Raw genomic sequence first — 26,322 nt, 5'->3', positions numbered from 1 at the left:
ACTTTTCCACTTAGCCCTAGATGTTGGCCTAATTTGCCCTGTTGTGTCATTCCGGGTCGCCGAGATCGAGTGCTGTGCTGGTGATGATGGTGATGAGGGTTTTGGAAATGAGGTGCATATGTGATCTGGCTGGGTGTTGTTCATAAAAAGTGCACTAAATGGCCGACTTAAAGCTTTAGCCCAAAATTAATGGGCCGAGTAGAATAGGTGTTTGGGCAGATGTTGCATTCGTAATTTGGATATAAGAAATAATAATTGTTTTATATGGTCATTGTTAGTAAAATATGATTTCCCTAATTTACATATTATAAATGGATATTGATATAAAGAACATGCTTCATTATTTTATGCAGCATTATTAGGGCATGTAGGCAATTTAGGAGGCACTACAGATGTTTTGGGCAGATGTTTGAAGTTAAATATAAAAATGTTTCTTGTTAACTGTTTGTTAAACCATATCTATGTTAAATGTTCTTAGATTTGATAAGTGGCTGTTATCATTATTGATATTTGGGTGGACTCCGTGCTGAGGGACTGAGCTGAGATGTTGTGTGAGGTGGAGGGTGATAAAGGTGTATCTGGTCATGATTGGCAGATACACGAATGCTCCTCGGAAGAACACTTTGCAAAAAAGCATTGCCGTTTCACAAACCTCTGGTGCCTATTTATAGTGGAGTTGGACACTTTTTTCGAGGACAAAACACAACACAGTATCTCCTCATCGCCTCCGAACTTTAGTGATGCACACAGTCCTCGACTTATGAACACGCGACTTATGAACACTCACACTTACGAACCAGCTCACATGAAATAAAAATCAACGTTTTAACATTGACTGAAAACGCGAACTCGCGCTTGCAAACTGACCTGCGGAATTACTTTGTTCAGCGGAGCGATCCTTGGTGAGATGTAATGAATCAGCCTCTCCCTCGGAGTGTTTGTGTGTGTTCGCGTGCACGTGTGTGTGAGAGTGAGTGTGTGTGAGAGTGTGTGTGTGAGAGTGAGTGTGTGTGAGAGTGAGTGTGTGTGAGAGTTAGTGTGTGTGAGAGTGAGTGTGTGTGAGAGTGGTAGTGTAGCGGTTAGCGCTACCAAAGTGGCTGCCTGAGTTCGATTCCCGCTCATGGCCAACACCAGTGACCAGTCATGGGCCTCCCCTAGGTCGACTCAGCCTCAAATGAGTACCTGGTGTGGTGTGTAAATATTCCCACTGGGGAGACAAAAATGGCGTGTTGTTGGTCACCTATCCACTCGTGTGCCATGATGGCCTTCATAGGTGCTACTCGTGAACAGCGCTTGCTTCTACAGTCTGTTAAGGCTATACGGGGGGATCTTTGTGTGTGTGTTTGTGTGAGAAAGTGAGTGCATGCGTGTGCGCGTGTGTTGTGGTCGGCGTTTGCCCGGGAACGCGATATGTGTTTGGCATTGCCCGGGGTGGTCAGCGTTCGCCCAGGGGGACTCTGGGAGAGGATCAGCTGCGGGGCGCTGTTGAAGATGCGAACCAAGTCCCGAGACTAGAGCCACTTTTAGTCTCTCAGAGCGCTGTCGAGGGCGTAAACTTCGCGACCAAGACAGCAACTGCGTTGAGTTGTTCAAAGCGCTATTGATAGCGTCAACCAAGTCCCGGGACTGCAACCGCGTTGAGTTGCTCAGGTGAGTTGTCGAAGGCACCAGTCGAGTCCTGAGACTGTCGTTATATATCCTGGGTTGTTTCTTCACCCAAGAGTGGAGCGTGCGTGCGTCAGAGTTTGGTACGAACAATCGTGTTTTTTCTGTCTGTTTAGTCGCCACGGTGGGTGTGATTGTAAACACGTGTTCTGTAATTGTTGACGATAATTTTTAAGAGTTGGTTGTACGTGGTTGTTGAGAAATTCTTATCTGCCACCGTTTGATTCGCCTACTTTGGACAAAGTGTCCCAAGGCATCGTTGATATATTCCAAATCTTGTAAAAATTCTCTGTTTTCCGGATCGAGTTATTTGTTCATCTTAATATCGCCGTTAAAGCACGTTTAAAAGTCCGCATTGATGCCCTATAATAGAGGGAATCGCATGGGAGAGAAAATGGAGCCGGACTACTCTTTCTTCCTTTTAAACAACAACAACCCTCAATCAACACGGGTGACGATTATCTGAATGGTTCCTAGGTCTCCCCTAGGTCGACTCAGCCTCAAATGAGCACCTGATGCGGTGTGTACATATATCGTCACTGGGGAGACAAAGGCAATGCGTGGTGCTGGCCATTCTCCCCCTCGTGTGCCGTGCCGACATTCATAGGCGATGCTCACTAGCAGCACTTGCCCCAATAGTCCGTACCGAGGGATCGTCTGTCGTTCGTTTGCGTGGCTGTGTATTTGTGTGTGTGTGCGTGCGTGCTCCCGTGTGTGTGTGTCTTTGCAAGTGCGTGTGTGTGTGTGCGTGCTCCCGTGTGTGTGTGTCTTTGCAAGTGCGTGTGTGTGTGTGCGTGCGTGCTCCCGTGTGTGTGTGTGTCTTTGCAAGTGCGTGTGTGCGTGCTCCCGTGTGTGTGTGTCTTTGCAAGTGCGTGTGTGTGCGTGCGTGCTCCCGTGTGTGTGTGTCTTTGCAAGTGCGTGTGTGTGCGTGCGTGCATGCTCCCGTGTGTGTGTGTGTTTGCAAGTGCGTGTGTGTGCGTGCGTGCATGCTCCCGTGTGTGTGTGTGTTTGCAAGTGCCTGTGTGTGTGTGCGTGCATGCTCCCGTGTGTGTGTGTGTTTGCAAGTGCGTGTGTGTGTGTGCGTGCGTGCTCCCGTGTGTGTGTGTCTTTGCAAGTGCGTGTGTGCGCGTGTGTAATTGTGGTGACTCATTGCCCCCCCCCCCCCCCCCCCCAGCATCAGAACTCAAGTGAAGTGACAATACAACTGATTTTTGTTTCTATTCACGTAACTTTGTTTTATGTTTTATTTACTATACAATATTGTTTTTATCGTGTTATACAAGCAAATGTACAATGTTTCATCTTATGAGTTTAACAATGCTTCACTTTTCTGTTGAAGCGTAACACATTTGACATACCACTGACCGTATGGGCATTTAAATCCAATATATTATTGTGTTCCTTTTAATTTATGAACGGGTCCAGGAACTAATTGTGTTCGCAAGTCGGGGACTGTGCGTATTGTCTAGTTAGTCGACCTGTCCCTCGATACGATTCACGGGGAGGAGAGGGACAGTGTCCCTGCTATACAAGCAAGCTTTAACCACCACGCAGAGGTCGCAACCGGGTACCCGATACCCGTACCCTACCCGATACCCGGCTACCCGTACCCGGCTGGGTACGGGTAGCCGTTTGCGACCCTGGTGCGGCCGGGTACGGGTAGGCCGTGAGTCATTGGGGAGTAGCCGTTTGTCACTCATTTCGGGTAGGGTACGGGTACGGGTAGGGAACGGGTACCCGTACCCGGCCGGGTACGGGTACCCATTTGCGACCCTGGTACGGCCGGGTACGGGTACGGGTAAGGAATCAAAACCCGTTTGCGACCTCTGCCACGACGCCGCATGACGTTGTATTGCGATGAAACACGACTAGATGCCACACGCGGCGACCCAATAATCACTATGCACACGGGGTACAAGTGCATTGCGAGGCGCGCTGTCTCGAACCGAGAACACAAGAGAAGCGAGGATATGTATAGAGGAAGATTATGAGGTGGAGTTCTCACGTTCATCACGAAGAAAACGAGGGCGCTGAGGGCAAGGAGCGATATCAGAAGCCACGACCTGAAGGTCCGAGATGGAGGAAGACTCTTCGAGTCCATCTTCATCATTCAGGCCCGAGGAGGCAGACGCGGGGACTGTTCCTGTACTTAGCCGTAACCTCCTCCCCCGGCCCCTCCTTCCTCTCACCCTCCACCTGCATCCTGCCCACTCCTCTGTCTCATCTGAACTGTGTCCAACCATTACACCCCAGATTACAACAGCACTCACTGACTTACCGATTCGTACATCCACTCGCCACCCACTCACTCACTCACCCACCCGCTCACTCACCCACCCGCTCACTCACCCACTCACTCACCCACCCGCTCACTCACCCACTCACTCACCCACTCACTCACTCACTCACCCACCCGCTCACTCACCCACCCACTCGCTCACTCACTCACCCACCCACTCACCCACCCGCTCACTCACCCACTCGCTCACCCACCCGCTCACTCACCCACCCGCTCACTCACCCACCCGCTCACCCACTCACCCACCCGCTCACTCACCCACCCGCTCACCCACTCACTCGCTCACCCACCCGCTCACTCACCCACTCGCCCACTCACCCACTCACTCACCACCCGCTCTCCACGCTGCAGGTCACCTCACTTCTCTTGCCGCTTCTCCCCTTCGTACGACTGCGCTATGGAATTCCCTCCCACCGTCGTCTCTTTACCCAGCTCTTACAAGCTTGGTGAATTCATGAAACGTGTAATCTCTTGTCCGTTAAACAAGCAGACAACACGACACTGCATCTCCAGGTAAACAAACATTTCTACACATCCCATATCAGCCACACGTCCTTCTCTGGCAGAATATATGTTCATCAGCATTGATTGAACAAACGCGAGCAAACTCTGGGCGTAGTTTCGACGAATAATATCTCATCATCAGTGCGAGTCTCGCGTGAACTGGAGCCCCAGTACCGAATTGCCCACAATCCAAGCATCGACCGACCGCACTTTGCCCACCGGTACGAGGTTTCCGTCGTGCGTGATGGTCACCCAACCTCCGCACATCGTGTAAACCCGGATCGTAAAAGTTCCCCTCGTACATTCAGACGACATCTCATTCTCTTCACCTTGTGTCTGCGTGCGGTCACATCTCCCCGTGTCTTCACGTCTCCCCGTGTCTTCACACACGCTGTCGTGAGCCAACGTCTCCTCGCAACGCCCCACAATTTGCGCGCGTCCGTCGCGTCTCCAGTTCAGGAGTCATGGACGCGAGGAGGCTGTGCGGGACCTGGGCTCGAGCCTCGGTCGCCCTCCTCTGCATCGTCGCCATCGTCCTCATTGCAAATGTGAGTCAGGGATCATTCCTTTACATCTCATGCTCGATGTTGTATGTTTTCTAAAAGTACATTAATCAAAACCTTTAAGATCAAATGACCACCGTGTGACAAACCGGCGCAGCGTATTTCAAGGTTACTCAACGCGAATGATTAAACTGCACCAGGGCGGAGGGCTGGGGTCGAACCGTGAATCGCGAACCTCTGCCGGTCACACCGCCAATTGGAGTCTCCAATGTGCACTTTGTTCCGGGGTGAGTTAATGTTTAGATACTGTGGCTACTTTTAAGGCAGGTTTAGTGACGGCGTGAGTTGGGGACGGGTACGGAGGTGTAGCGGGGCAGCAGAGCTGGGTGGGTTCACGGGAGGACATGTCGCAGGGTATTTCGTACGGCGTAACCAAGAGAACCAAATTTGAGGGGGGCAGTCCCAACACATACACACACTCTGTGAGTTGGAGTCTCCATATGAGTCTATGGATCGCTGTGAGTCTATGGGTCTCTATCGAGTATGTGTAACGCGAGTCTCTGTGTAAGGAGTCTACAGTCTACAAGTCTCTGTGTGAGTCTACAAGTCTCTGTGTGAGTCTTACAGGTCTCTGTGTGAGCCTACAGGTCTCTGTGAGTCGACAAGTCTCTGTGTGAGTCTACAGGTCTCTGTGTGAGTCTACAGGTCTCTCTGTGAGTCTACGGGTCTCTGTGTGAGTTTATGGGTCTCTGTGTGAGTCTACAGGTTTCTGTGAGTCTACAGGTCTCTCAGTGAGTCTACAGGTCTCTGTGTGAGTCTACAGGTCTCTCTGTGAGTCTACGGGTCTCTGTGTGAGTCTACGGGTCTCTGTGTGAGTCTACAGGTCTCTGTGTGAGTCTACAGGTCTCTGTGTGAGTCTACAGGTTTCTGTGAGTCTACAGGTCTCTGTGCCAGTCTACAGGTCTCTGTGTGAGCCTACATGTCTCTGCACGAGCCTCTGGGCCCATGTGCGAGTCCATGATGGTGGAAGCTGCTTATGTGTAGAGATGAGAGGTTATTTGGGTTAGATCGCATACATATGTAAATGTATAGTTAAAACCCACCACCACCCGGCATAGCCAACTAGAAAGGCTTGTCATGTAAACGGAACATGCCAATTCGTCACTAGTACAGCACGCCGGTGTGTTGGAGAGCCAAGCCACAACATTTACAATCTGAGTACGATGTTTCGCCAGTAATTACAACTAGCTTCATCAGGCGACAGCCAGATTTGTGAAAAAGTCTAACTGTTTCGTTCCTTATATAGAAGCGTAGATGTGGTGACCACACTTCTGCGCTCTTGTGCAAAGTGGGGGGGGCGGGGGGTAGTGAATCAATTGTTTGCACGACTGTGGCTGAAAATGGACGCTGACCTTTATCCCGTAGATGTAAATAGAGATCAATCTATGGTTTATTGTGATGCCACGACCACAGAGCAACTCCGCAAGCGCCATGACTCTTCCCGGCCCCTGTGGAATGGGTTCCAGAGACACTTGTAGAGGTAACTTCTTTATTACGATACAACACTCCAACAGTCCTGATACTCTGTTACAGCCTAGGGACATAACCTAGGGACACAGCTTAGAGACACAGCTTAGAGACACAGCCTAGGGACACAGCCTAGGGACACAGCCTAGGGACACAGCCTCGGGACACAGCCTCGGGACACAGCCTAGGGACACAGCCTAGGGACACAGCCTAGGGACACAGCCCCCTTGTCCCTAGGCTGTGCCTAGGGACACAGCCTAGGGACACAGCCTAGGGACACAGCCTAGGGACACAGCCTAGGGACACAGCCTAGGGACACAGCCTAGGGACACAGCCTAGGGACACAGCCTAGGGACACAGCCTAGGGACACAGCCTACTCCTAGCGTGCCTGACTCTGGCTACGCTCTGGGGTCCTCCGGCTACAATTACCCTAGGGGAGGCTACCTGACCCGACCCAGCCAAGGTGCGGGTCTAGACTCTGGCTTCCTCGGAACTCGCCCTTACAAGGATGTCGAGCCGGGAGTCCCAGAGTCCCACCACTGGCCCGCACAGCATCCCGGCCCTTACAAGGACAAGCGGGGCGAGGGGGTCCAGGGTCCTAGCTGGCTGGTCTTGGGTCTTGAGCTGCGACTGGTCCCGATCGGCTAGAAAGCGGCCCTTTTATCCCCCTTGCCCATCGAGGGGTGGGGTTGCGTGGGATCCTAGATCCCCCGCAGCCCTCCGTTGGTGGCGCCAAAGGGCTCAGCTGTCTGGGTTGTCTGTGATCCTGAGGCCCGGCCCGAGGGCTTAGCTGCCTAGGATCCTAGAGCCCCCAGCAGCCCCCCCCCTCATGGGCTGGCACAGTGGCCCCTCCCCTGTGGGTCCGAGGTACCTGCAGATGGGCCCTGTCCACTACTGCCCATAAGTGTGGCCCATCTACGGCACTACGCCTGCACTAAACACCCACCCACACGAAGTGCACACACGTAGTGTCCCAGCGGGGGATTGCCTGGCACCACGGGTTTTCATCCGAAGGGCCCCTAGAGGGGAAGTACCACGGTTTCCCGGTGCCAGGAGAATGGCCGACACCCCCCCAGGACAAATTACATTGCGGCCCCCCAAAATTGGCTTAAAATTGTATGGGCGCACAGAAGCCTACCGGGCTGACTGCAATGAGACGCTCACAGCACCGGGGAGGGGCCAGGGTGAAATATTACGCGAGCAGCACAGACGAGGAGGTGGGAGGGAAATCCCTGTGCACACCGCGGGTGTGTATTCAGCCGGGCGGCCGCTCAGGCTAAACCAGCGGACAGCGTAACGTAATGCCCTAGGTCAGGGGTCGGCAACCTACGGCTCCGGAGCCGCATGCGGCTCTTTACGGGCTGCCTCTTGACGATATGTACGTATGTGTAGTGACATAAGAAGGGAGGGGCTGCTGTAGGCTCTGGGTTCCCAGGTGGGTCCAGACGCGTAAGCCTCTGGGCGCCAGGCACTGGGTTCCCAGGGGATCCAGACGCTTTTAAGCCTTTGGGCGCCAGGCGTTGGGTTCCCAGGCGCTTAAGCCTTTTTGGCGCCGCCAACGGGGGGGGGGGGCTGTGTGTGCTCTGTGGGATGTCTGGTGGCGCACAAGACCCACCCCTCGTCGGACCAGGCATAAAAGGAGAGCTCCCTGGACGATCGGCCCAGTTGTAACTCAAGACCCAAGACCCACGACCAGCCATCTGAAGACCCTGGGATGCTGTGAGAGCCAGCGCTGGGACTCTGGAACTCCCGACGCTACGACCTTGTGAGGGCGAGTCCAGAGCGTAGCCAGAGTAGAGTATCTAGGCTGTGTAGCTAGGCTGTGTACCTAGGCTGTAACAGAGTATCAGGACTGTTGGAGTGTTGTATTGTAATAAAGAAGTTACATCTACAAGTGTCTCCGGAACCCATTACATTTGGCGTCAGAGGTGGCAATGGAGACAAGAAGTAAGCCACGTACCTTCAGTCCTGACGGCGATGTTGAGGAGCAAGCGGCGACGGGGCAGCCAACTCGGGCCGACAACAACGCCGCACCACCGGCTGAGCAGGCGTCCACCACACCTGCCGATCCTCCTCCAGCGTCGGGAGCAGCAATGGAGGAAACGCTGCTTCGCCTCACCGAGCTGCTCCACGCCACCGTCTCCATCCTGGACGACATGCGTCGCTCACAGGCGGAGGCAGGAGGGAGAGAGGCGGCGCAGCGACCGCGCCATCCCGCCGGCTCCAACACAAACACATCCGGGTGTGTCGTCACTTCTGCGGGGGGAGCAGTGGCCGCTGGGAGCGACGTCACTTCCGGGCCCAGCGTGGGCCATCCCGATGACGCCGCGTCATCAGCGCGGCGTCCCTCACCGCCGGGTGACAGCTGTTGGCAACCGCCGAGTGAGAGCGCTGCGAACGCGCAGCCAGCTTCAGCCGGGTTGCCAGGCAACGGAAGCTTGGCGCACGTCCAGCAACGCCTGCCAGCACTCAAGGCATTTTCTTCAGAGAGGGGGTGAGTGGGCAGCGTTCGAACGCCGGTTCGTCTCTCTTATAGAGACGTCCGGCTGGTCGGAGTATGAAGCGCTCCAGGGCCTCCCGGCCATGCTCGACGACGACTCCCTCGCAGCACTCCTTGCTGTGCCACGCGCGAAACGTGCCACGCTCACGGATGCCCTTCATCAGATGCGGCTGATTTATGGACCCCCATCCGAAGCACGTCACCGCTTCGATGCGAGGAGGAAGAAGGCCTCCGAGTCGGCGATGGGGTACCGCAGCGCGCTGCTGGCCATGGCGAAGGTTGCCTACCCTCGCATGGATGAAGACGCTGTGGAGTCACTCGTGCTGCAGAAGCTCATGAGCTTGGCCCGCCAGCTTCGAGTTGCCATGCCGACAGCCGACGACGACGACGACTTCACGTCGCTACGTGCTGCCAGGTGCATCCAAGCACACCTACATTGCGATGAGGACACGACCATCGCCGCCTGCGCAGGCCCACCTGATGCACAAGCCTATGACGTGCATTCGGGGCCTCATCAGGCCTTCGCAGCAACAGAAAATCGCGGATCGTCCAACTGGCGATCCCAGCGAGATCACCACCAGCGGGACCGGCCAACCTCGCGCCAGGACGGAGCGTCCATCGTCTGCCACAACTGTGGCCTTCGGGGCCATGTGGCGTCCGGCTGCCGGGTCCCCCGACGCCGGACTTCAGGACCTCCGGCGCCTCGGCCACCACCTTATCCTCGGCATACCCAGGCGAGTCACGACACCTCGCACTCTCGGCCCCCACTTACAACAAGCACGCACCCTCACACCACACAGGGGGGTCATGCTTCGAAGGAGGGGGATTCGGGCCCATCATTGAACAACCGGGCGCTCGGACCGGGTCAATGGTCCGAGTTGGCCCATAGGGTCGTTGCCGCTGCGGCAGGGTCCTCTGCCGTAGTGGGTTCCATCGAGGGCGTTGATGTTCGTATGTTGATCGATACGGGTGCGTCGGCGACCATCATTTCAGACATAATTTATAACATTTTGGCCGATACATGCCGTCCCTTGCAGCCAGTTGATGTGCCATGCTATGCCGCAAATGGGGGTTCGTTGGGCATCACCGGACGGATCAATGCTCAGATCCGCATTGCTGACGTCCAATTAGTTGGGCCCATTTTGGTCTCATCAACCCTCGCCGTTCCGTGCCTCCTCGGAACAGATTTCTTGGGGAAGATGCCCATTAAAATTCTCATTAACAAAGGGTGTATTGAGCTCCCCTCCGGCCGACGCATGGCCTTCCTACCCACACCCACTCGGTTGCACTCCGCATCTATGACGGTGCAGGCGTTGGCGGCGTGCACAATTCACATTCCTCCTGGCTCTCAGATGTTAGTTCCCCTCCGGTTTCGTAAACCCCTTGATTACGACGCGTTCATGGGGGGTGCTGTGATCGGGCCTTCGCGTTCAGCTGAGCGGGTGCCGGACCTCGTGTGTGCACAAACGCTCGTCCGAAGCGACCACGACCCCTTTATCCAGGTCCTTAACGCGGGATTGAAAACGGCCGTTATCTGTCAGGGAATGGTGCTTGCTCACGCGACGCCAGCCCCGCCAGAAGATGTGATCGTGGGTCACGTAGGGGGCGAGTTCTCTTCCGTTGCCAAGCCAGGTCCTGACACAGGATGGCTCGACGCGCTTTGCTCCACTTCTGCCGATTTGTCACCATTACAGCATGCTAAATTACGCACGCTGCTGAGCGATTTCGCCGACGTTTTCAGTCAAAGCAAATTCGACATTGGCTGCACTAAATTGCTAAGCCACCACATCGACACGGGTGATGCCGCTCCAATTCGTCAAAACCCATTCCGGTTGAGCCCGGCCGAAAAAGAACATGTACGGGTGGCCGTCAACGATATGTTGGCGGCCGATGTCATTGCGCCATCAAATAGCCCATGGGGGGCGCCATCGTTCTTGTTAAGAAGCACGACGGGAGCCTCCGCTTTTGTGTTGACTTCAGGAAACTTAATAAGATTTCTGTGGCCGACGCCTACCCGCTTCCCAGGATGGACGAGTCGCTCGATGCCTTAGCAGGTGCGCATTACTTCTCCACCTTGGATCTCCTCTCGGGGTTTTGGCAGCTACCCCTTGATGACGCATCCAAACCAAAGACGGCCTTTCGCACGCCGCAGGGACTGTTCCAATTCAACAGACTTCCCATGGGTCTTCACTCGGCCCCGGCGACGTTCCAGCGCCTGATGGAGCTGGTCCTCGCTGGGCTTCAGTGGGATTCTTGCCTAATCTACCTCGACGATGTAATCGTGTTCAGCAAAACTTTTGATGAACACCTCACGCGATTGAAGGCAGTTTTCCTTAAAATGCGAACGGCTAACCTCAAATTCAAACCGCAAAGTGCCACCTCATGAGGGATTCGGTTCGTTATTTGGGCCATATTGTCAGCCGCTCGGGAATTGCCACGGACCCCGAAAAGACAAATTGTGTGCGCTCATGGCCAACTCCTACCTCTGTTGGGGAGGTGCGGAGTTTTATCGGCTTCGCCTCATATTATCGACGATTTGTTGCGGGATTCGCATCCATCGCGAAGCCCCTCCACGCATTGACGGCCAAAGGGGTCAAATTCCGCTGGGGAGAGTTAGAACAGGCATCTTTCAATGCCGTCCGAAAAGCACTGGTCGATGCTCCTACCCTGTCTTATCCAGATTTTACCACTCCGTTTATTCTGGATACAGACGCCAGCAACACCGGAATTGGAGGGGTGCTGTCGCAAATTGTCAATGGAGTGGAGCGCGTCGTCGCCTATGGCAGCAGGGTGCTGTCGCCCGCGGAGCAACGTTACTGCGTGACGCGCCGCGAATTGCTTGCTATCGTTTTTTTCATAAAGCAGTACAGGCCATACGTGTATGGCAGGCATTTCACAGTACGCTCCGACCATGCGGCGCTACAATACGCCTTGCGAGTGGACCAACCATCTGGACAGCTCTCCGTTGGCTCGAGATCCTCCAGGACTTTGCGTTCACTGTCATTTACCGCAAGGGGATTCAACACGGGAACGCCGACGGGTTGTCGCGGCTGCCGAACAATGGGCGCTGTGCTTGTTTTTTGGGTGCGGGGCGTTGTAGGCAGCCTGACGGGGTACCGCCCCCATCCCTTGCGGCCACGGCCGGGGATGGGGTCGGGGACCACGGGGCTCCCTCCACGCAAGTTCCGCAGGACGCATTGCTGGGCCTCGGGTTGGACGACTGGGGACGTCTTCAGATGGAAGACGTCTCCCTCCTCAAATTGAGACGCCGCGCTAGGGATGCCGAGGGTCACAGGGGGCAGGGGGGCCCCGTATCATATGTCATCCGGGAAGGCGTCCTCATGCATTGGGATGGGGGGTCCCAATCCCACACATTGGTGGTGCCCACCTCCCTGCGGGGGCGACTTGTGTGGGAAACCCACAGTCGCCTCTTGCACTTGGGTGTTCAGAAAACACTAGCTAAAATCCAATTGGAATTTTTCTGGCCGGGCATGGCAAACGATGTGGCTGACCTTGTGCAAGGTTGCACAGAATGTGCACGGCGGAAACCACCTGCTAGGCCGTCCTGCCCGCCGCTCCAATCCATTAAAGTTTCCCGGGTCAATGAGATCGTCGCATTGGATATTTTGGGTCCGTTTCCCGCTACTCCTCGGGGTAGTAAGTACCTTTTGGTTGGGGTCGAATATTTTACCCGATGGGCCATGGCCTGGCCACTCCCCAACCAGTCTGCAGCAGCCATTACGGAGGCCTTTTTCCAGGGCTACGTCCTGGACAAGGGTGCTCCCGAACGCCTGCTGACCGACCAAGGGAAAAATTTCTCTTCCACGCTGTTGCGGGATGTGTGCAACCTGCTAGGGACACACAAAATTCGCACCTCGCCATATCACCCCCAGACTGACGGTATGGTCGAGCGATTACATAGGACACTTACCTCCATGCTAAGCCACCAGGTGTCTGAGTCACAGACTGATTGGGATCTCCACATACCTGGTGTCTTGGCCGCCTATAGAATGGCGCCCCATGCTGCCACCGGGTACTCGCCATTCTATCTTATGTATGGTAGGGAGGTTTGCCCCCCAATCGACGTACAATTGCACATTAAACAGCCCGCACCTAAGGCTAAGATTGCCGACCACATCCGTGCTAATGTGCGTCGTCTCATGGATGCCCGGGAGGCTGCTCAAAATAACTCAGAAGCCCGTCAGCTTGCCAACGAGCGGTTGCGGAATCTCCGCACATCCCGCCACGTTTGGGTGGAAGGGGACCGCGCCTGGCTCCACTGCCCGCAGGTACCATTGGCTACTTCCTCAAAACTGCTTAAGCCTTGGAGAGGCCCGGTTGTTATTATTCGCGTTCTCCGCCCGCAGTGTGTCAGGATCCAGCATGGCAAGCGACGTTGGTTCGTGCACCCGTCACGTCTAAAACCTTACATTCAACCCTACACACCTCCTTCACTTCTCCGGGGCCGAGAGCGCGACATGTCTGACGAGCCGCGCCGCGATGATGCTGCTTCTAACTCTCGGGCAGGTCCCGCTGACCCGCCCTCAGGTGCCTTGGGAATGAAATCCGCCACGGCCGACCAAGCGGGAACAAGCTTGCCCGCGGGATCAGCGACCCAGGACACAAGCGCAACAGCGGGTCGTCGGTCCCCTCCCGCCTCCGTCGCGACCGATGGACCTGCCACTCGGACTCGCTCAAAACTCAAACGATTTTCATGACCCCCGCCCACGAACTCTCGTCCCAACGCGACGCCACTCACTTTGCCATCATGTATAGTGGGCGATTGGGGCGTGCGTTCATCCTGCATATATGTGTTTATACAGTGTTGTTCTGCATCGGTGACCACAGGAGGGGGAGAGGCGCTTTCTTCTCATTTTTTTTTCTTGATTGTCACACACTCATTCTGATGGTTAACAAATAATTTCTTGTACAATTGTATTTTTTTTTGACAGCCGGGTCGGCTGGAGGCTACGTAGAGGGGGGTAATGTAGTGACATAAGAAGGGAGGGGCTGCTGTAGGCTCTGGGTTCCCAGGTGGGTCCAGACGCGTAAGCCTCTGGGCGCCAGGCACTGGGTTCCCAGGGGATCCAGACGCTTTTAAGCCTTTGGGCGCCAGGCGTTGGGTTCCCAGGCGCTTAAGCCTTTTTGGCGCCGCCAACGGGGGGGGGGGGGCTGTGTGTGCTCTGTGGGATGTCTGGTGGCGCACAAGACCCACCCCTCGTCGGACCAGGCATAAAAGGAGAGCTCCCTGGACGATCGGCCCAGTTGTAACTCAAGACCCAAGACCCACGACCAGCCATCTGAAGACCCTGGGATGCTGTGAGAGCCAGCGCTGGGACTCTGGAACTCCCGACGCTACGACCTTGTGAGGGCGAGTCCAGAGCGTAGCCAGAGTAGAGTATCTAGGCTGTGTAGCTAGGCTGTGTACCTAGGCTGTAACAGAGTATCAGGACTGTTGGAGTGTTGTATTGTAATAAAGAAGTTACATCTACAAGTGTCTCCGGAACCCATTACATATGTACAGTATGTACTCAGATGCATTGCGGCTCTTGAAATACTGAATTTTGTACCGAATTGGAAAGAAATGGCTCTTGTTATTTTGGTTGCCGACCCCTGCCCTAGGTAACGATTGACTGTGCAGGATGATGTAATGTAACCCTGGATTTTCGAAAACCCAGGGCATAAATAGGGGGAACCCGAAACGGTTCAAGGGTCTTCTGATCTCCAGCCGCTCGGTGACCCAGACCGACTCCCTGCCTCTTCGAGCCACTCGCAGCGTCCATGAGACGCCAGCGAGTGCCGCCACAAGACAAGCGTGAGGCAAGGTTCTCTCCCATCTCCGTCCCTCCGCCTCTCCCCACGTCCGTGCGACGCTGTGAGAATGGCTGCGATGTAGGCAACAGGGCGCGTAAGTGTTTGGGGGAATTTTGTCGTGATAGGATAGGCTCTGCTCGCGGAATATTTCCTCCGGGCAGTGCAGGGTTTTGCGCCATGAATAAAAGTTAGCACAGTATCGGTGCAGTGTGATTTGTGTGTGTGTGGAGCAGCTGCCTGGGCAGATGAGTGGCGAAGGCAGAGCCGTAGCTTTCATCATAGTGCGTGCGCGGGTTAGGAGATAAACCGCCTGCAGAAGCGCGCGTGTTCACGCTGCGATTAACAACCCGCTGGCACGCATAGTCGTGCAGCTGTTTAACACTAGTCTTTGTGTGTTGCGTTCGAGCGCGGTTCAACGTGGTCCATAGTCGTCGTGGAAGAGAGAATCCCGATACGTCCACCGTCGGATTGTGAATTATGTTTTTGCTTGCCACGTCCATAGCCGCCCATGATTCAGACCATCAAGGGGCGGTGTCTTTATTTTCGGCTGCTCGAGCGGAGGCGCGTATCTAGAATGGTTTTCTAGATTTTAGCCTTGGCCATGGGGGTTCCTTGTTAGATCTTAATGGAGCAGCAGAGTGAAGTTTTTAATTATCCCGTGTCGTCGCATCATCGCGTCGGATGTTGGCCGGAGCGATATTCGCCAGCACAGGAAGCCACGGGAGTGGAGTAGACTTTAGGCAACCGCTGATGATATGAAGCGCGTTAATTTCGGCGTCGACAAGGTCCGTGCGAGGGCTTGCACCCCACACAGGGGCACGGTACTCCGCAGCGGAGTGAACAAGGGCCTGCGTCGATATCTTCAACGTGCTGGCATCACTTCCCCAGGCTGTTCCTGCAAGTTTCTGAATAATATTCACTCGTGCTTTCGTTTTACCTTTAGCTTGTTTGAGGTGGTGATGGTAGCTAATCGTCCGATCCAGGGTAAATCTTAGATCCCGAGGGTGTTCATCATGCCTTAGCTTCTCCCCGTAGAAGTTAAAGTGAAACGTTTTCGAGGCTTGTCTGTTGTTCAGGTGGCAGGCGGAGACGACACTCGTGTGCTGCTGGCAGCTTCACCAAGATGGACGGTGAACCATTGGTTGATCATAATTTCGGTGATTAGTCTAATTGTCGGGCGGCAAGGCACGGCTTTCGCAAGCTTCAGCAGGAGTCCCTTTCGCCATACGGTATCGTAAGCTAAAGAGAGGTCGAGGAAAGCTGTTGCTGTTTCGAGGTAATAATGGGTCACGCACTGCTAGCATTGCATGTACCTGAATGTGCTCACAACTGAAGTGCACGCCTCAGCTGCTCCGCCTCACGATTGGATCCTTTAGCAAATATCAATTAGCAAATATACATTTATAGAAAAAAAATCTTTGTTTGGTTCTTTATACAGTGTGTGTATAAAACATCGGTGGCATACATGCTAATACCAATGTGTTTTTAAAGCCGATTTTCAGCCAATACATTGGTTAAAATGCATCACTTGATTACGATCTCATAAGAATAAGTGAAGAAAAGTTAATGCCGATGCACTTTTAGGGCACACTGGATACATCGCCCCTGTGCATGCCAAGACTAGCTGAAATGTAGCTAATCTGTTTTGTAGATCAATAGGTGTATAAATGAGTGAAAACACATCTGGCCTAAGATGAAGTCCATCTTGGATTTTGTTTATAATTAAAAAATTATTCAAATTTGGTTTTTAATTAGATCACAGCAAATACATATAGACACTAAGATAAATAAGACTTGACGCCTCTGCTCAAGGTATCAACAAAGAAAAATGGTGGTCATCTAGGAGAAATGTCAGCCATATTTGATTTTTAGGTGACTGTTTTGACCCTATCAGACCCTGTGAGTTAATACGTGCAGAATGTGGTGATTGTTTCACCGTTTGAGCTATTATATTATCTGCTTCTGGCATACAACATCCCGACATTTGGCGGCACCTGTTTCCTATTCCTCACCTAATCTAATACTATGTTATTTAGCAGGTAAAGTCCACTGAGCTATTAGCTTTTTTTCAGAACCAACCTGGCCACAAATTATTGTTCAAGGAAGTGTATTATCACGTGGGAGATTTCTAGCAGCCAAATAATCTAAAAGCATGTTTCTATGTGGAGGTTAAAACTGGAGGACCTGGAGAAAAATCGACCACGGGGAGAACGTGCAAACTCCAAACATGCAGGCGCCAGCGTCGGGATCAAACCCATGACCTGTATACTAGGCGATGACGATACCATCTCACCACCTTCTAATCTCATCCCCCCTTGGTGCTGAGTGTTGCTGCTACCAAAACCTAATCCTTAACTACCTCAGCAAGAGGTATCCTCGGGAAAACCTGGACAGGTGACAGCCGTACTCACACGGGAAACCCAGCAGCAGGTCAAGGAGAACCAGGAAGCTCGAAGGGCCACGCCTCAATCTGCCATGATATTATCATCTTGGTTTACTGCCCTCCCAGGTTGAGTGGCCCAATGTCTGAGTTTCCTCTATTCTCCACTTGCTCTCTGTGCCTCCCCAGGTGTCCCTCATCCTCCCTCTCCCGCAAAAGCCTCCCTGCCATGGGAAGCCCGAACCAGGCCCCAGAAATTCCACCCCAGAACAACGTGACCCCGAGATGGACGATCTGAAGCAACTCCTCCGGTGGCCTAACCCGCCCTCCACATCCTCGTTCGACTTCGAGTCGTCCACCAGCCCCGCAGCCACGAGCTACCGGCTGCTGGGTGGGACATGCAACTTCACGGTGGGTGACACGCTGCACCTCGCCGTGCAGGCCCGGGACCACCACGGCAGGGACAAGCGGCACGGCGGAGACTACTTTCGCTTCAAAGTCTACTCAGAGAAGCTCCGGGCGGGAGTATTCGGCTCGGTGCTGGACCACGACAATGGCTCGTACACGGCGAGCGTCGTGCTGCCGTGGCCAGGCGAGGCCCACGTGGACGTCAAGCTGGTTCACTCGAGCGAGGCCGTGCACATCATGAGCCGCCTGCGCGACTCGGTGCCCAACAAGATCTTCTTTACCGGCTACTTCGAGAAGGAAGGCGCGAGAGGCAAGGCCACCGAGTGCAACGCGGTCCCGCTCTTCCTGGCAAAGGGCGGGACGTGCGAGTACAGGGACGCGGCCACGGGACACGCGTGGTTCTGTGCGATGCCCACCACGCTGCCCTGTGACTCCCTGCGCTTCCACTCTGATGGGGGCCGCAGGAAAGTTCTCACCAATCAGGAGGAGCGGTTGTTCAGCAAGTAAGCAGCCTGCCCAACGGCCAAAGCTGATTAATAGGGTTGACAAAAAACTATTCGATTAAGCTGTGTTTGTGTTGATATTTTCCTGCTGCCTTTAGCCAATTTGTATACATTGTCGGACAATCTTCTCCATTGCCTCGTCTTGCCTTGTATCGTCACTTTTCTTTCCAAAAGTTACACATTATTCCTCATACATATTTTATGTTAAAGTCAGTTCACCTTATTTACTTATTTATAATCGGGTCTCCATATCCGTGACTGTATGCCGCCACTCTTTTGTCTTTCTGTGTGTCAATATCAGTGTCTCTGTGTACGTATCCGTGCCTGAGCTGCATCACCTTGTGACCTGAAATCTAATACCTCCATACATAGGTAGGCTCCTCTGACCCCTTTGTTGTTAACATGACTTCTAAAATATTTATTGGCAATGATTTGTTTCGCCTCTGACTTAGAAGTAACCGGACGCCACAATTTGTCACAGTCTCACTGGGCATGGATTCCCGAAAATGATCTGGCTTCTCAGGTGCATTGCGAGTTGGGGAGGTTTAGGAACCCATGTTCACAACACCTTGATGTAACCGACGTTGCCCTTTCAAAAGAGGCAATGTGTCATGTCTCAACAGGCAAGTATTTCATTTCCTGGTTAAATAACAGATGCTACTATCTCAAAGCCGCACATGTCCACTGACCTAACCACCACCCTGTATGCCATTACATTTAGGAATATTTTGCATATTGTTATTGCACAACACTCCATTCCGTTCCCTCCACCTCATCCACACCTTGTTCATTCTATGATTACACTGGTCAACAAAACAAAAATTCTGGCCTGGACTTTTGCAGCTGTTTTAGACTAATTTCAGGGTGCTGATTCCAAATCTGATCTCAGATTTGCTCTATCACATCTCATTTTATGCTATCAGCATACCCAATTTTCATTGATTTTACCCGAAATTAACTCTGTCACTTATGATTGCAAGTTGTTGCGAGTCAGTGACTGCTTTAGTGTTAAAATATAGTGCTGTATTTTTAGGATAATATCATGTTATGTAGATATACACATTTATTTAATATTTTTCTTCTGCAGTTTTTATTGAAAATGCAATATTTGATATCTCAAAAACCTGATGTGATAGACAAAAACTGATGCCAGATTTGGAATCAGCACCCCAAAATTGCATTATAACCGTTGGAATACCTTATCTATTGCGCATTGATCCTGGTGATGCAGCACAATCTCCAAAGTGACCATCGGTGGAGATCCGAGCCAGATCGAGGTGCTGCCATCCCCATCACCACGCGACCTCGGTGAGTGCTGAGTGCTCACCGCTTTGGTCCCTCGACGCCCGACCCAGGGCTCTCTTAGCTCATGATCAATATATTTTCGATAAAAAAGTGTGATGACCACATGACCAAATCATTCCACTTCACATCACCTGGGTTGTGAGCACAGAAAATGCTCTTGACATTTCTCGTAGATCTGGCAAGCTAAGATCATAAATGTTGTAAGAGAAAACGGATTTCAAATTATAATAATAGGTTGATCATAATGAGAGCGTCACTCTCGCTCACATAATATCGGTTCCTCGGGGAACATACAGTTGTTGTATGTTAAGACATTTCGGAAGGGAAAATGGATCAATAGCCAAAGTAGGGCTGTGGAGCACAGGTGGCTGAGTCTCCCTCCCCACTCCTGGTGCTGCCACTGGCATCTCCTAGTCTCACCGTGGCCTGTGGAGACGAATGTTGGCATCTTTCGATGTTCTACTTGCGACATCCATCACGTTGTGTTCAAACTGATGGCGCCATTTTAGAGCCTTAACGTTGTTCGTTAACCTCCCACTTAGAACAGAAATGCCTCTACCCTTGAAATCACAATAATGGTATTGTAGCAATGCTATAAGTTCCGTTTTACGCGTGACTTTCACACAGAGCACCAGATAAACAAGAAAATTAGATGGTGAATAAATTCAATTAATATATGTCAATGTTCTGTGTGTGGACGTCAGCCCACGCAGCCACAGAGCCACGTGACAGCCTGTTCCTCTGGCAAGTGCAGGGCAGCCAGTCCGCTCAGCACACCCGGCACCTCCTGACGCACTACGCAGCCAGAGATGATGTGCGCCATGATCTCCTCCCTCATTCATACAGCGGGCTGTCACGTATGCCCAATCGATGTTTGTAGGCAGCACACATCCCCTGGTTCAGCTGGACCCACTGGTGCCTTGGAAGATCAAAGCCAGGCATCTGGACAGACCGATCACTGGTCAGGTCCTTGTTAGGCATATCCACGAATCTCCATTCCTCGTCCCAGGCAGTGCGGCTATCCCACATACTAATATATTCGGGCTGCAGTGATGCCCACACAGGGTATCGGGACTTCAGGTGCACGGGTGGTGACTTGACGATATCGATATGAAGGGGCAACGCTGACGCTGTATGTACCCTTGTCCAGCATCTTGACGACCGCAGTTTGGCAGTGACTTATTGGCGGAGGGATGTTGTAAAATAAACGAAGCCACCGTAGTGGGATTATCTCCACTGCACTGGATATGGTTCTCATGATGACATTCAGCTGAGGGTCAGGAGTCTGCTACAGAGATGGAGAGGCCCACCGTACGTAGTGACCAGGCACCCCACGCTGAGCCAGCCAGCCAGCCGGGTCAGCAGAGAGTTTCATATGTACGGTACGTCAGACTCCTGTCCAACCAACATCACTCCCAATGCTCACCAACTTTGGGTCGTGTTTGATCAGCTGCGCTGGCATAGTGCAGGTGAAACACACTGCAAATCGTCTTGCTTATGCTTTGCTGGAATTGCCATCTGCTGCAGTAGTCTGCTATGCCATCGTTAAGTCACTGTTCAGGGTATATTCCAGGACGCCAAAGTCATCGTCTTGGGTTGTGATGCAGATGTCATCTGCGTAGACAAATCGTCGTCGTGACTTCCTCGTAGCGAGGTCGTTGATGTAAATGTTGAAGAGTACAGTTGCTTCACGCTTTAGGGGCCGTCCATAAATGACGTCACGCGCCTAGGGGGGGGGGGGGTCAGACATTTGTGACGGTGTGTGACGAGGGGGGGGGGGTTGAGAAATGTGACGTCACATCAACATGCGCAACATTAAATAAATATAAACACGTTCTACTTAATTAAAGACGTTTTAATAAATGGTTTGTCATACAACATCAGAGTGCAGCGGCACATTAAATACGCACTAAATGACAATAGTTTAAAGCGATTTGAAGCATGTTTTATTTGGGGGGGGGGCAGAGCTTTGTGACATTACATTTGAGGGGGGGGGGGGGGTCGAAAATAGTCCAAAATCGCGTGACGTCATTTATGGACGGCTCCTTACACGCGTTTACGCAAGACATTCTTGAAATAGTGCGTTAATGTACTTGTTTTTGTTATGCAAGCACTGTCATTGCAATAACGCGTACGGAATGCGCTGCGAGCTAATCGTGGTTAGGCAGCAAGGTGCAGTAGCAGTGCCCGAGGTGCAGCATGACGACCACAAGCACGGGCAGCATCAGTATCTTCTTCTCGCGTGCCATTTTCAAGATCTTGTCCGCATGAACTTTGTTTTCTGGACAGATTTGTCTACCAATGTCCGGTAAGCGTCTCACCTCGTGTTAAAAAAAAACACTTTAAAAAAACACGCTGTTACTAGCTTGAATACATGTATGGTATCTTCTTGGTTCTTTCGGTAAAGTCACGTAGAAGGGAAATAATAAAATAATAAAAATAAAACATAATAAAATACAATTCTCACGACGTTTCGGCCACAACGCAAGCAGCCGTCCTCAGGTGAAGAACAGGTCTGTCGGAAAGACAGCGTCTGAAAGCTTTAAATCTAAATTTACATGTATGGTAGTAGTGTAACTATATGTACCGTAACCAGTGAAATATGCAGACATGATGAGGTTCGATAGCGTGATCTCCCCGACAAATTTTCATTTTTCTATTCTATGGTTTTTTCTGTGAAGGCAGTAGATAGGAAAAATAATAAAAAGAAAATAAAAATAAAGTGAATAAAAATATCTCCGACGTTTCGATCGCAACACAAGCGGTCGTCATCAGGAAGAGGGAGGTTATCCTCCGAGGGCAGGCTGTTTATAAAAGGTGTAGAGATGGGCGGGGACAGCTAATATTCATGTAGGAGAGGGTTCAGACATTAACATAGAATATGAATGACTGCAGGCACGAAAGTTAAGTCCAAATGAAAATGTTCATTTGTTTATTAGAGGAAAATTACGTAATATTTACGCAGTTAAGCCGTTTTTCACGAACACAACCTCCGTGTAAAACGAGAGGCATGAACGAACACCCGAGGCAGTTCATTATTTTGCATCTGCAAGGAGCTTTGTTGTTCCATGTGCACTCGGAAGCCACGATCTTTGAGGAACTCGATGGGGTTCACTGCTGAGTGCGGCAGGACTAGCGACAGCTTTAATAACAGAAGTCCCGTGTTCCAGAATGTATCATAAGCTGCCGTGAGATCCACGAATACTGCACCTGTTTTCAGATGTCGCTGAAAGCGATTTTCAACATTGTCAGTTGCCAGGGCCTGGTTACAAGTGCTTCGGCCCTGGCGGAAACCAGCCTGGTCAAAGCTCAAAATGTTGTTGCCAGTAGGTGAGATGCGTCCTAGCACCAGATGCTTCAAGAGTTTTAGATACACACTCAGAAGGGAGATGGGCTCGTACCTACCCGTGACATTCGGGTCCTTCCCTGTCTTTAAGATGGCGATCACTTTGACCCGTCTCCAAATTTTGGGCAGCCGGCATTGAGACACAATTCTGGTGAAGAAACTTCTTAGCCAATCTTGTGCGTGGGATCCAAGGTGTTTCAGTCGTTCAGGGGATATGTTGTCGAGACCAGGAGCTTTTCCAGGTTTCAGTTGTTGAAGTGCTGAATGCACATCGGCCGTGGTAAAACGTTTGTGATGGTGTTGTCTCATCTCACTATGCAGGTATATCCTCCACTCATTGGGTGTTCACTAAGTGCGTATGTGCATGTGCGCGTATATCCCAGAGGCCAGCCTTGGGCCATGCGTGCCAGGCCACCCCGTGCCCTCCCCAAGCGGCTACTACCTCAACGAGGAGTGGGTGTCGCTGGCATGCAGGGCGCGGCCCTTCCCTGCCCCTCAAGACCTGGCAAAGTGCCTGCGCAGAAAGAGGCTCTACCTGTTTGGAGACTCCACCATTCGACAGTGGTTCGAACACATCTCCACCCATGTGCCGGGTGGGTGCCATGGACAATCGGTTTTCCAGCACTGTGGAGTCGAGGGTGGGGATCGGGATCATAACGATGAGTGAACCAAGGATTTGTGAAACTCCCTCCTGCACACCGTTGGTGGCAAGGGCGCCATCTTCTGGCTTGCTATGGTTACTGCGGTACAGCAAGCAGATTAATTTCCATCTGTACGGAGATTGTGTGTTACAACCCCCCCCCCCCCCCTTTGCATGTGTAAGTTTCCTCCCACGTGTATACGCTCTCATTAATGGTTTCCCATGCGTCTGCGCAAATAGGTTTTGAGCCTTGGTAAGAAGTAGTGTTTCCAGTCCATGGCACATCCACTGGTTCATACTCTTAGTTCTTTCCGTAAAGTCACGTAGGTAAAAAATGAAATTAAAATTTATTTTAATTTCATTTTTTAATTTTAATTTCATTTTTTACCTACGTGACTTTACCAAAAGAACTAAGAGTATGAATCCTTGCAGTCACGAAAGCTTCAAATCTAGACATCCACGGGTTGCTCGTTAGTCTTAACTATACAAGTGGACAACAATTTCATACACAATACGCACAACACCGTTTAAAAACATACTCACGACTCACGACGCCGTGACCTCTCCCTGCTCCCCAGACATGCAGCTCATCGACATCGGCTCGACGCACCTCGGCCCCCTCATCGCGGCCAACGTGGGCGCAGCGAAGACCTTCGTGCTGTACCGCACGCACGGCCCGCCCTTCCTCACGGCCAAGCGGCCCTTCGCGGCCCTGCACTACGCCGCCAACGAGATCGACGGCCTCGTCGGTCAGGATGCCCCCCTCTGACACTTCGCGGCGTGCTGCACGAACGACATCTCGTGGTGCCTCGTTCACAAACCCTCCGCTGGTGTTGACACGTTTCTGCCTGGCGACGGCACTAGACGTGCCGAAACATCCCAATGCAAGATCGCAGAGCTTGGGCAATCGTTAGCACCGACTTGGGCTGCCTTCCTGCTTGTCTGGGTTTCCCATACCTCATTGTGTTAAAAACTGTATGCGTGTGAAAAACGTTTTGAGATATGATTTGTATGAGGCGATATAAAAGTAAATTATTATAATTATCGTGACACTGCCGCCAAGATGCAACCATTCCACGGAAGTGTAAAATCCAGGTTTTTGTGGTTCATCAGATCCTGTCCCAGTTCTTAAACAGCCACGCCGTTGTTAACACATTCCTGCGAAAGGAGCTGGTAGGAACGTTGGGTTGCTCGGGTCAATGGCCAGGGTCAACGGCGGCGTGGTGTATTCCGCAAATATGGCCGACTGTGAGGGCGGGCACAAGCCGGCGTGAGTAGGTTAAACTTTGAGTTTTATAAGGGCACCACGGGGTGACCAGCCCATCCCCACCCTCCCCTCTCCACCCAGCCCCACCCCTCTCATTTTTGGATGCACGACGGGCGGACACAATAATCCCCTGTGGGCTGGTGCAACCAGGAGGTTCCTACCAGTAAAACCAACACCTGCGAAACACTCAAGAGTCCTCATTGCTGTGCTTGTCCTGGTGTCCTCACGTCCCTGTGTCCTCACGTCCCTGTGTCCATGCCTGTGTACTACCGCTCCCTCCCAACCCCAGGCGGGAAGGACACGGTGGTGGGGATCAGCGTGTGGGCTCACTTCACGGGGTTCCCAGTGTCTCTCTACATCGCTCGCATGCGCGGCATTCGCGCCGCGGTCGTCCGCCTGCTGAAGCGAGCCCCCGGGACGCTGGTCGTCTTCAAGTCGGCCAACACCAGCTACCACTCGGTCTACCAGTCCGATTGGCTCGCTCTTCAACTGGACCGCGTCATGCGCCGTCTCATGGCGGGGTTGCCCGTGGTGATCTTGGACGCCTGGGAAATGACGGCGGCCCACCGCTACCCCGACAACTTGCACCCCGATCCCGTCATCATCCACAGCGAGATCAAGCTCCTCCTGGCCTACGTGTGTCCCCGGTGAGACCCATGCGAGATGCCTGTGGGCCTAGGGAGCCTCATGTGTCGCCTGTGTGTCCACCGAGAGGATGACGATCGGGTGGTTTTGCCAAACTGCAGTTCTGCTCGCTGCAGGAAACCCAAGAGGCGGCTTAGTGCCTCCTGGGTGCTACGGCAATGCGGACGACGAGGCTTTGGGAGCGTGGCTCCTCGCTTGCCCCCCTCCGACTCTGCCCAACGGGTTCCCCGTGCTCGAGGACCTTGGGGGCGGAAGAGAATTTGGCGAGGAGTCGGCCACAGCAGACCTTGGAGAGGGGGCTGCTCGCTTGGGGGCTTTGCCAGCAGGAACCCTCAGCAGCAGGACCTCCGCTTGGGGGCGACACGGAGGCCCTGCAGGACAGCGTTGGCCGCTTATTGAAGACGCTCGGAGTTTGAGCCCGGCGGGCGCCCTGGTTGCCGTGTACTCCCAATTATAAAAGACGCGCCATGCAGATGCACCCTATACTTTGGGGTCATTTTGTAAAAAAAGATTTTTTTATCACCGGAATATGGAACGGGTATATAGCGTCGTCTTCCAGGTGATGATTACCGAACGCGTTGCTTTAAAACTGGGAGAGAGGGTTGTCTACTGGAAGATTATTCTGAACTATATTAAAACGAATCATGTTCGCAGCACTATGAGACGCACACCGAACTTTAGCTTTAAATACTGGGTCAAGAGTGCATTCGTATGGGAAAAAAGCAAATGGTCTTCAACAGTACTGTTAACCAGTAGTACTGGCACGGCACACGAGGGGGTGGGGGTGGCAAACACCACGCCTTTGTCTCCAAAATGCTGATGTTTACACACCACACCAGGTACTCATTTGAGGCCGAGTCGACCAGTTCAGATAATTATCACTGGTGTTGACATCGAGCAGTAATCAAACTTGGGTCACTGATAGTGCAGTGGGCTGACCACTCCACTACCGCTCCGCCATGTAGGCAAGTACTTAACTCACACACGCCAATTACGAGCCACGCTGCACAAACAC

The 26,322-nt window shown here is 52.6% G+C and overlaps 2 protein-coding genes across 2 annotated transcripts in view; one reads left to right on the top strand and one right to left on the bottom strand.

The window, feature by feature from the left end:
• LOC133342247 (NXPE family member 3-like) overlaps positions 1 to 3,828 on the bottom strand; it is a 34,391-nt gene extending 30,563 nt beyond the window's left edge. The window contains exon 1 of the mRNA XM_061551282.1: positions 3,671 to 3,828. Coding sequence (XP_061407266.1) covers positions 3,671 to 3,775 — 105 coding nt within the window. The 5' untranslated portion in view covers positions 3,776 to 3,828. The remainder of the gene's footprint in view (positions 1 to 3,670) is intronic.
• A 1,079-nt stretch (positions 3,829 to 4,907) lies between these two features.
• Positions 4,908 to 26,300, top strand: LOC133342927 (NXPE family member 3-like). Its single transcript, XM_061552321.1, has 6 exons — positions 4,908 to 5,016; positions 17,383 to 18,104; positions 19,336 to 19,412; positions 23,139 to 23,348; positions 23,974 to 24,144; positions 24,952 to 26,300. Exons 1-6 carry the CDS (start codon positions 4,933 to 4,935, stop codon positions 25,311 to 25,313), a joined length of 1,626 nt encoding a protein of 541 aa, XP_061408305.1. The 5' UTR covers positions 4,908 to 4,932; the 3' UTR covers positions 25,314 to 26,300.
• The last annotated feature ends 22 nt before the right edge of the window (positions 26,301 to 26,322 follow it).

This window comes from Lethenteron reissneri, chromosome 2 (genome assembly GCF_015708825.2).
Source record: "Lethenteron reissneri isolate LAM-NWPU_2019-01 chromosome 2, ASM1570882v1, whole genome shotgun sequence".
NCBI lineage: Eukaryota > Metazoa > Chordata > Hyperoartia > Petromyzontiformes > Petromyzontidae > Lethenteron > Lethenteron reissneri.
The sequence above is the reverse complement of the archived record's forward strand: the minus strand, read 5'-3'. Positions and strand labels throughout refer to the sequence as shown.

Excerpts from the sequence above, each read along its gene's own strand:
- LOC133342927 (XM_061552321.1), top strand. The coding sequence starts at position 4,933 with ATGGACGCGAGGAGGCTGTGCGGGACCTGGGCTCGAGCCTCGGTCGCC. Across the intron at positions 18,105-19,335 it reads GAGGAGCGGTTGTTCAGCAA|CACAATCTCCAAAGTGACCA; the intron begins GTAAGCAGCCTG and ends CTGGTGATGCAG. Across the intron at positions 24,145-24,951 it reads CGAGATCGACGGCCTCGTCG|GCGGGAAGGACACGGTGGTG; the intron begins GTCAGGATGCCC and ends TCCCAACCCCAG.